The sequence below is a fragment of the Arachis ipaensis genome, chromosome B8 (genome assembly GCF_059453495.1).
Source record: "Arachis ipaensis isolate K30076 ecotype BB chromosome B8, ASM5945349v1, whole genome shotgun sequence".
NCBI classification, from domain to species: Eukaryota; Viridiplantae; Streptophyta; class Magnoliopsida; order Fabales; family Fabaceae; genus Arachis; species Arachis ipaensis.
In genome coordinates, this window is record NC_142443.1 from 126,771,909 (window position 1) to 126,782,410 (window position 10,502).

The 10,502-nt window shown below is 32.2% G+C and overlaps 1 protein-coding gene across 1 annotated transcript; it reads right to left on the bottom strand.

The window, feature by feature from the left end:
- Positions 1 to 1,678: 1,678 nt before the first annotated feature.
- Positions 1,679 to 7,613, bottom strand: LOC107612480 (uncharacterized). Its single transcript, XM_088496857.1, has 12 exons — positions 6,871 to 7,613; positions 4,631 to 4,769; positions 4,443 to 4,530; positions 3,744 to 4,286; positions 3,522 to 3,628; positions 3,332 to 3,419; positions 3,155 to 3,244; positions 2,825 to 2,914; positions 2,392 to 2,529; positions 2,161 to 2,285; positions 1,993 to 2,062; positions 1,679 to 1,908 (listed from the first exon to the last, which is right to left on the bottom strand). The coding sequence occupies exons 2-12, from the start codon at positions 4,654 to 4,656 to the stop codon at positions 1,768 to 1,770; spliced, it is 1,506 nt and encodes a 501-aa protein (XP_088352983.1). The 5' UTR covers positions 4,657 to 4,769; positions 6,871 to 7,613; the 3' UTR covers positions 1,679 to 1,767.
- Positions 7,614 to 10,502: the final 2,889 nt, after the last annotated feature.

The window sequence follows — 10,502 nt, forward strand, 5'->3', positions numbered from 1 at the left end:
ATCTAAAATAATAATAAAAATAAAATTAAGAGTACTTAAAGAGAGTACTAAAATATTTTATTTTAAATATTTTTTAATTTAATAAATAAATATTATATTTTACTATAAAAAATATTTAAAAAGTTGTCAATTTTTATGTGATTTTTAATTTCATAAATAAATATTCATTTTTGTTATAACATAATAAAAAATTATAACATAATAAAATAGAGTACAATAAAAATTTATTATATAAAAAATACCAAAAAAAAAAAAGAATTAAATACACTTAAAAAAATAATATTAATGATGTTTATGTTATATCTGTTTATGAATCTGATTAATGATGTTGAATTGTTGATTCTTGACTGTGTAACATACATAGGTTAATGGCAGATTGATGTTTGTTTTCTGATTATTAGTGTTTATGGTTCATCCTATGGTTCATCCTCAGGGTAATAAACAATAGGATCTGGCAATGGAGGCAATGATGCTAGGCTGAGAACACTCTCCAGAAATGCATGTAAACAGTATGCTGAATATGTAACATGGTATCCACCTTCTTGAACAATTACAAGGCGTCCATCACTGTGCTGTTTTGCAAGATCATAAACAATCTTCCCAATTTTTCTATAACCCTCTATTGTTAAGCATTGCCTTCCATTTGGATCAAACTGAGGCACATAAAGTAAGTAAAGATTCTTTATTGTTAGATAATGAGGGAAAAAGTAAAGATAATGTGATTTGACTACTGTTAACATTGTCATGTTCCATTTAATTGAAGTCTGTAGAAAGAAATTTTACACAAGAAGTATTTTTTTAATATCTTAATTAAAGGATTCAATTGTGAAAGAAAACTGACTTTACTTCTGCTGTAATTGATGAGAACAATCTTTTTTGTGATTCAAATGAAACAGATAATTTCTAAAGGTATATTTGGTTGAGGGGTTAAAAATAGGTGAAAATGCTAACTATGGCAAGAGTATAAAACTATAAATCATGAACCTAAAGAAAATGAAAAATAGAACTTACTGCACTGGAGTCTAGTCCAATTGTCAAAACAATCATATCAGGTCCAAACTTCTGGATTGATGGAATAACCAATTCATTGAATGCATAAACATATCCGTTGTCCCCAGTTCCATTTGATTTTGTTTTTCCAATTTTTTCTCCTTCGATAGCATTAATTTAGAATTACAGAAACAAAGCGTACTTCAAAGAGTAGTAGAAAAAAAATTAATAGTAATAATTCTTAATAATCGTACAACATAGATACAGGTTATAGCTCATATAAAATTTCTGGTATTAATGATTATAATCTCCTGTTTATGATTTATTAGTTTATACTTGATTATATAGATGTGATGTTCATTTCGAGCAGCTTAACCAATCAATAAAAATTGGTACACAAATTTACCATAAATTTAAAGTGATATATACATTAAAAATTTGTAAACATACCCTTATTTGTTGTTGATTTTTATAGTCTTTAATCAGTAAAAATTTCTTTGAATGATAAAAATGGTTGAAACATTCTATAAAAAAAATCTGTCATAACAAAATCCATTCTTACAAAAATAAAGAAAATTCAATATTCCAAAATATAAATATATAGGATTGTTATAGATTTTAATTTATATAGAAAGATTCTATAACAATAGATAGCTACCACAAAAAAAGTCTCATTACAAAAGTACTAGCACCAAAATGACTTATTTATATCATTTATAGTTAACATAATTTATTTAGAATTTTTCCAACTGATGCAATCAGAAGTAACATATACTCTTATTTTTTAACTAAATTCTTGTTCTTTTTCTCAATTTTTTTGTAGTTCTTCTTAGCAGCCTTGATAATGGTATTTTTTTTCAGATTGTATGACTTCATGATCAAATCTATTGCAATGCGCATCCTAGTTGCATCATCAACCTTCAAATCATAAAACCACTAGTAAGTCACACTTATGTAATTAGAAATTAAACAATTAGAAATTTATCATGTATTGTAACTTACATAAATGTTGTAATCATCAATCCAAATGTAGTTCTTCATCCAAGTTGCTACCCAAATACCGCAATCAAAGCTATGTTAAATTTTATATGGAAAAAAAAGTACCAGTTAGACAATGTGACAAAAGGAAAAAGATTGCTTGACAAACCAAATAAAGAGCTAGAAAATTACGAGTCATTTCTTTGTCTTCCTATTCCGAGAGCTTCCAAAATGGGAAACTCAGACACCTTAGGCCTAATTGTACTCTCAAAGTCATAGAAAGAGTCATGTTGAAGCATCCCTTCAAGGTACAAAGCCTAATACGTGGTTAACATTGAATTAGTGTTTTTATAAATGGTAAAAATAGTATAATTAAAGATGTAAAATTGATGCCATAAATGTTTGAATACAGGAATGATATACCAATTGCTTAATGCTGAATATTTTACTTGCTTTCTTCTTAGGATCTGGGTTGGAATCCAACAAAATTACTTGACATTGATTCATGTCGAAGATAACAAGATACCAATGAAGATTATCTTCATTAACAGGCACATAAATCTGTACATATATACAAGAAATAATTATTATGTTTTGAGTGTGATGGTTTAAAAATATAATTCTATTTATGAAGAGTATTAAAGTTTCTATCACGGGAGTGACTTCAATGTGAAGTCTCATATAGTCATAATACCTATAATCCAAAACAAACTTATTATCACAAGATTTAACACTTTACATGTTGATGAAAAAAGTTGTCAAACCAAAGATAATTATTTTCTTTATTAAGCATGCATAACAAATAAAGGAACAGATTTTTATTTAGTAGAGATGAAATTATATCATATGATTTTACCTTTCTAAGGACTTCCACTTTACCCATAAATGCCTCTTTATAATCCTCTCGAACTTGACTACTTGGGATAGTTCCCGACAATGCCATTTGCTATACAATGAGAAGAATATAATTTTGTCAATGTTAAATTGCCAAACTAATATTACATATAAATATTGCACAGAATGAGGATGAAAATTATATATTTCTTTTGGTGCAAAAATTTCAATTTATTTATATAATATAAGCATTTGGAGCACTTATATTACGTTATACAAGCAAGTGTGACAAATATTAACAATTACTGAAATGTTGATTAAAAAAATTTATTATAAATTACACGTGGCTTACCGAAAAGACTGTGGGCATATACCAATGTCTTAAAACTCTGGAAGTAGTCTTCTCCTCATCATTTAGCATATGAGCATATACGTCCAGTATCTAAATGCATATTAGACATGGTTAGATAATGATAATAATCATGATATTGAATTGATATCCAAAATTAAATCAACTAAAATAACTTACAGTTTGGTCAATCCAACCCTTTGGAATTAAGTTAAAAAAAGAATCTCTGGTTGCATCAAATTTGCATCCTTTTGCTAATATCTCTTGCCTACAATTTGATTAAATATAAAAAAAATAATTTAGCATTGTTCTTCTAATACGATCGTAAGATGACAAAGTATAAAGATAATATTTTTTCAAAATAAGTTACCTCCCAAACTCATTATCTTTATTTGTTCCAAATACGTAGGTTGCAACCATGATTTCAGTGTCATCTAATTCCATGGTAGTTGGCGGTGCAAACAATACTGGTAGCCACTATTAAGAAAAATAAAAGGTAACAAAAATTAAGCCTCAAAATTTAAAATAACTCAAGAATTAGAAAATCTTCAAAAGTGTTTGGACGAATAAAACTTAAGCAATTGACACTCACAAATGGAGCTTCAACCCCAAGATTTCTCGGTTGGAGTTTTGTAAACCCTGGCATCCTCTGATTTATATGATAACCAGTAGGAGATGCGTTACTCAGCAATGATTTGACAACATCAGTTGATGGAGTATCTGCTACACAAAATTGTTTACCATGTATTTTGTTGGATGACTGGGCTCTAGAAATTTTAGGATTAGTCTTCTTCACACCGAGAAAAGATTTTTTTCTCTCAAAAGAAGGTTTTTTAACCGGGGGAGTGGCCAACTTGTTTATTATCGTGTCTGTCATGGCTTGCTCAGAAGAAAGGTTTTCAAAGGGACTTGCATATGGAGACATGGTCATTGGCATTGAAAGCGATGGATAAGGAGGTGAGCTTGGGTTAAATCCTCCCAAATGATTATAAAATTGTGACGGCATGGGGTGAAAGTAAGGCATCATTGGCATCATAGATTGATTGACAGAGGCCATGTTTTGCAAGTTAGTGACAACTTCTTGCATCTTTATGATTTGTGAGTTGAGCGCATCATATTTTTCACCTTTATTCTCCTACAAAATATTTGGAAAGTCATAAGAAAATGATTACATTAGTATTCCACGAAATGCTATAGACGTTTAATCAACTAATTGTCCGATGAATTAATTGAAGACCGACCAATACTTAGTGGATTCAACATAACAATCTCAGAAGAGATTGAAGATCACCTTGTTAAAGATGGTTTCACCTGGCACATCCACTACTTTAGATTTTAATTCCTCCTTATTTTCTACCATATTGACGCCCTCATTGAGACTGAAAACCATTATGAATAAATAAGTAAATATCAAAATTCTTAAGAAAAATACGGAAAAAAAATTTAAAATTCATAGAATCAATTGAAGTGTATTCCAACCTAGACGAAATTTCGATGGCCTCCATCAGAGTGTTCTTCACTTGTGCTTTTGTTACATTTGATTTTTGTTGAGCGCTGCCAAGGTTTTCTCCAATGTCATCAGATGGTGATTGAGGTGTGTGATTGCTTTCGGCTATGACTATTTTTGAAATGGAGTTGTTAGTTCCTCTTGAAGACATAATTACAAGTAGAAAAAGCAACACGCATATATGACTGTAAGACATTCGAATTCCACGGTGATAACTGGAAATAATTTTATCCATTTATAGGAAATTTGGAAACTGGATACATCAAAGGTCATCATGTATATGGATTTCACATTAATTATTTCTGAAGTAATTTTTCATAAAGCCTGACTTCTCATATTTCTGTAACAAGAAAAAGGAAAGACGGAAGATGAAAGGAGTGATTACAAGATGGAAAATTTACTATGGGGTGAAAGACGGAAGATGAAAAGAATGAGTTAAAGATAGAAAACATACTATAGGATGAGAAGAGGCGTCCAAAAGTTACTTCTGCATCCTCTTCATTTAATTGTGAATAGGGTATTCAGCATACATTTTTTATACCGTCTAATTAAAAAATAATAGTCTATTAAATATAATTAAATGATTAAGAAATAATTTTACTTTACGTTTAAACGGCCAGAATTCCAAGTATCATAGTATTTTAAAACAATAATTAATAATTACAGCAATAATAAAAGATATTAAGCACATAAAATTTGTAATATAATTTACATCAATCCTCTTTAAAACTTTACCCACATGGCGAACATTCCTGGTTTTATTACTTTTATGTTATATCATACAAAGTTGTATTTTTAATCCTCACTAATAAAATATATTATTTGTTAGGAATTTGTAAACTGTAATGATTCTTTTTCATGTTTTTAGTTTATTGTGAATTAATTATTGAAGGCTTTCTCGCCATGGGATTAATCACATTTTTTAAGCATTTCTTTGTCTTCTTCATATGACCATCTCTAAGTTTTTACTATTTCACTTATATTATGAAAATAAACAACTTTATTTTTAGTGGTAAACCACAAATCAAAATAAAAATTATCGTATTGATAGATAAGATATGGATTCAATCATAAAAATCTATTATTTATGTCCAAAAAATTTTCATTGAACATGTTTTTCAACATGCAATTGCACTAGCTGCCATATGCAAAGGGCTTTTCGATTACATAATAATTATTCATACAAGACTTAAATACAACCTACCCCTTTGTAAAAAAATAACACTTTACAACATCAAGGGCGAGGGAAAATAAACCCAGAAGCAACTAGCCAAACAAGCCCTCTATTCGTCCATAGCTTTTTGATTAGCCATCCTGTCTGTATCTCTGAAAAGGTTTTTTAAAAATCTTGTAACTATCAATTGGAAGTGGAACCCTGTTTTCATAAACCAGTTCAAAGTTTCCAGCAAACAACCGACCTTCCAAGGGATTTATCTAAGTCCTCAAAATTGATATGAACATGAAATTTGTACTCACTTAAAATAGAGTGATAGATCTTTAAAATTCTTTTAAAATGAACTCAAAATTCTATTTAAATTAAAAGTTATAGCGTTTGGAAGTTGGTACTGCAGAACCAGAAAAGCAGAAAAATCTGCAGCGACCACTAAAATTCAAAAAATCATATCTTCCAAACCACTTGACCAAATTCCCTGAAATTTTTATGAAATATCCAAGACACACTAAAATTTTACAGAAAAATACTTTCATCTAAAAATTAGGTCTGGACTGCTCCCAAAAAGTCATTCGTTCTGCTGCCAGTTAAGCAGCTTTCTGCTAAATTCTGCACAAAATATTTCTAACAACCTCACATACCAAATCATATATTTAAGCCTAGGAATCATCTAAAACCACATTTCTAACCTTCTTTTGACTTAACGAAGTTGCCCAAGAACTCTTAATTCAATATATCACAATTTCACATCATAGGTGCAACATAACCATATTATCACCTCATCCATTCTTTAGCATCTCAAGTTATGATTCATCAAATATATTTCCAGCAGCCATCTCAATATTCCATACTCAAAATCATCATCAACAAGTACTAACAGCAAGTATAACTTCAAAATACACAACATCATCAATCACAGCTATGATTCAACTCAATTCCAAGAATTATTCACAGAAGCAACCATAAACTATTTACAATTACTCATTTAATTTTATTGGCATTCATAATTTAAAACCTTTATTTTTAAAAAAAATCTCGTACCTCAGTTAGGCGAAACCGCAGAATTTAAACACGACAAACCCACTTTCTCTAAATTCACAGCTGCAGCTGCTTAGAACCAGCAGTAGCAACAGCAGTAACATTATCAAAAATCATAGCTATATGGGCTGAAACGAAATAAAACGAGAATAGGGTAACAAATAAAATAGCAGCAGAGCAAGAATGGAAAAAGAGCAAATTAGAGGAAGGGACCTAGACCATATCAGAGGTACGTCGACGGCATCCCCTTTTTTTACTGAAACCGCAACGTTGACGATGCAGCAGCGGTGGCGGCTGAACAGCCCTCTGTCTCTCGGCACCAGCCTCACACGACTCCTTTCCTTGTACTCAAGTCCCCTCTCTCCTTTTCGCACATGCAACAGACAACGGCGGCTATCACTAGAGCCTTCGGTAGTGGCAACGGGGTCACGGCGTGGCGGCGATGACAGAGCCTTGGCGATGGCGTTGAGCTCCTTACCTCAGCGGCGTTGTCCCCCTTCTCGGCCCTGACCCGAATCTCCGGCGTCGCAGCAGTGGGCTTCCCTCCTCGGCCATGGGCTCGCGTTCCTCTCTCGCGTTTCTACTCTCGACGGTGACGCGGTGCGGCGACGGGCGATGGCGAGCTGGACGCGACGGCACAGCAGCAGCTTCACCCTCCTTCCTCCTTCTTTTTCGAAAGCTCTCTTCCTCTGTTTTCCTTTTCTCAGACTTCCCCTCTCTTTCTTTCATCTTTCCACTATTAGTGTATGTGTGTGTCTTGTATGGGTGTGGGTAAGAGGGAAAGGGGAATAGCGGTGGTGAGTGAGTGGCAGCTGGGGGTTACGTGTGTGTGAGTTGAGTAATAGGGGTTAAGGTTGGTGAAATTAGGGTTTGAATTGGGAATTTACAGATTGAATTGGAATATGAATTGAAAACTAAACTTAGTCAATAAAATTAATTTTAAGGATATTATATATATTTTTTTACAAATTATTTTTAATTAAATAGTCTATTTTAAAATTATAGATAAATAAATAAATTTTTCTTTGTTTATAAAATAAGTTCGAAACTAAATATTCAAAATACGTTATATCAAATATTCATTATTTCTAAATTACTAGAACTTTAAATTATAATTAAGAAATTACTCGCATTTTATGTAAAAATCTCCGAAAATATATTCTTGATTAAATAGAATAAATCGTAAAATAACGTATTATTTAATTTTCGTAAATCCAGAATCTTACACATAAAATTTGTTTGGAATACAGTAATACACTTCCATAGCGAACACAAGTCACAACTTATAATCCATGACGAATGCATTAATTCTTCTTCTTCTTCAAATCTTGAACTCTTGCATTCCAATAATAGTAGTAATTTGGTACATTAGCTTGTGATGGATTTATCTGAAACATGGGTGTTCCACCTCCACTGTATGAATAAAAAGGTGGCATGGGATATCCATTAAAATTGGGGTACATAGGTAATCCATTCATCCATTGAAAATTCTCAATACCCTTTGTAGAGGATATAGCACCATAAGTTCCAATTTTGGGGGGAACTTCTTGATGATCTGCATCATTTGGTTTTCTACCCTGTTAAATACATATAAAAAAATAAATTATTAAAAACATTTTTTATACATTATTGAATCAATACACGATAATACAACATGGCAAACTAACCTTTTCGATGCGATTATTATCTAACCGCTTTCTTTTCTTACTCTTTTCGACACTTGAAATTCTATCCTTCTTTGTGTCCTACATGCAAAATTATAAAAACTATTAAAAAATCTCTAGCAGTTCAAATTATATTATAATACACAGTTATATACCGCAAAAGCAGCTTCAGGTGCATTTATTTTTGTTTGTGCAGTAGGCTTTTCTGTTCTGTTATCATTGTACTGGTTGCTTTGAACTTCTGTAGATTGGACATGAGGCCTGTTCACTTTTTTCTGGATATTTTCAAATAAATCACTACGTTTTTCGTTACATTGGTGTATTGTTTCCTCATCAGACATATCCTGTAATACAATATATTCCAACAACACATAAATTTTAAAAGTAATAAGTAGTACAGAAAAGAATGTACCCTAAACAAAGAAAAATTAATAATAGATATTACCGTAACACCATTTGATTCTGTACTTGATTGGTCAATGTCAGTATTCAATTTATCTTCGTTCGAACTTAGTGAGCATTCTCCACCATATAGTTTTGGACACCTACGAACCGTATGACCAATCCGTTTACAATGCGAACACTTACGGGCCTTAGCAGTCTTGGTTGTTTGTCGTGGGGCTCCTTTTGTCTTCACAACACTTGGGTCACCTACCAAGTTGGCGGTAGAAGGAAGCTTGTTATTTGGATTGTGTCTTTTATGGAGTTTCATAATCAATCCAAAAATGTCTTCTCTGATTTCTATGAAGTCATCTCGATGTTTCGATGCTTTATCACATAGTGAAAAACAAAGCGTCGCTAGAGCACCGTACCTAACACCAGCAATCTTTTCAGATTCAATATCCTCGGCAGTAAGTGAACTAATGTATTCTTTTTTAGCATCTTTCGTCCACCTCTTGTGAATAAGAGTATTAGAAATAGTGCTAATATGGTCATGTCTCATAGTACAAAAAATATGGGAACAAGGGATACCACGGCTCTCAAATAATCGACAATCACAAGCAAAGTTGTTAGTGCTTCTATCATACCGAACCTTATATTCAATAGCCGGCTCTTGATATTTGTTCATTCTCACCTCAATTTTGTTACCGTCAATTGAATGGCTGACAACGTTTTGTTTACTCGCTTCTAGTATCTCATTTCTTACCTCTTTAAACATATTGTGGGTAAAAATATTGGCTGCTTCCTTTTCGATGTCTTCGAAACATGTAGTTAAAACTGGACTTGAGAACAATGACTTAAAATCAGATAATAGCTCATTTGTCCGATATTGCCTCACTGCCTCGTTAAGATTATGCATCAAATCCAAAAGATAACATTTTTTACCAATATAGTGCTTTATCAACGAATGAATTCCTTCACATTGTGACGTAGTCCTAATTCGACCAAAAAACGTGTCGTTCAAATATGCGGAAGCCCACATCCTTTTGATCTCGTATGTTTTTTTCACCCATTCATTTTCAGAAAGCTTGAATTTTGATACCAAGCGATGCCATTTATCTTCAAACTCATCCGGAAAAAAATTCCCGTACATGAGGTGCTTCAATCCATGAAGAAACTCAGAATTTTTGATAGCTTCACACGCGTTGCGATGTAAATGCCATGCACAAAGTCGGTGCGTTGCATTTGGCATCACCTCTCTAATTTCTCCTCTCATTGCAAGATCACCATCTGTCACCACTGCTATTGGATGTTTATTACCCATTATTTCAAGAAACATCTTCAAAACTAATACATATGTCTCATGCTTCTCATCTGCTAGCAAGCCACAACCAAATATGCATGTCTGCCCGTGATGGTTAGTTCCTGAGAAGACAACCAATGGCTTGTTATATTTATTCTTCTGGTATGTTGTGTCAAATGCTAGTACATCACTAAAACATTGATAATTGATTATGCTAGCTCCGTCAGCCCATACTAAATTTTCAAGATTATTATCTTTCAGAGTAAATTTCCCTTGCAACAATGGAT

What these genes read in the sequence shown, in the direction of transcription:
- LOC107612480 (XM_088496857.1), bottom strand. Translation starts at nt 4,656, where the DNA reads ATGGAGGCCATCGAAATTTCGTCTAG. An exon ending in GCCATCGAAATTTCGTCTAG is followed by an intron (nt 4,531 to 4,630) that starts GTTGGAATACAC and finishes AATGGTTTTCAG; the next exon opens with TCTCAATGAGGGCGTCAATA. An exon ending in TTGGGGTTGAAGCTCCATTT is followed by an intron (nt 3,629 to 3,743) that starts GTGAGTGTCAAT and finishes TTTTCTTAATAG; the next exon opens with TGGCTACCAGTATTGTTTGC.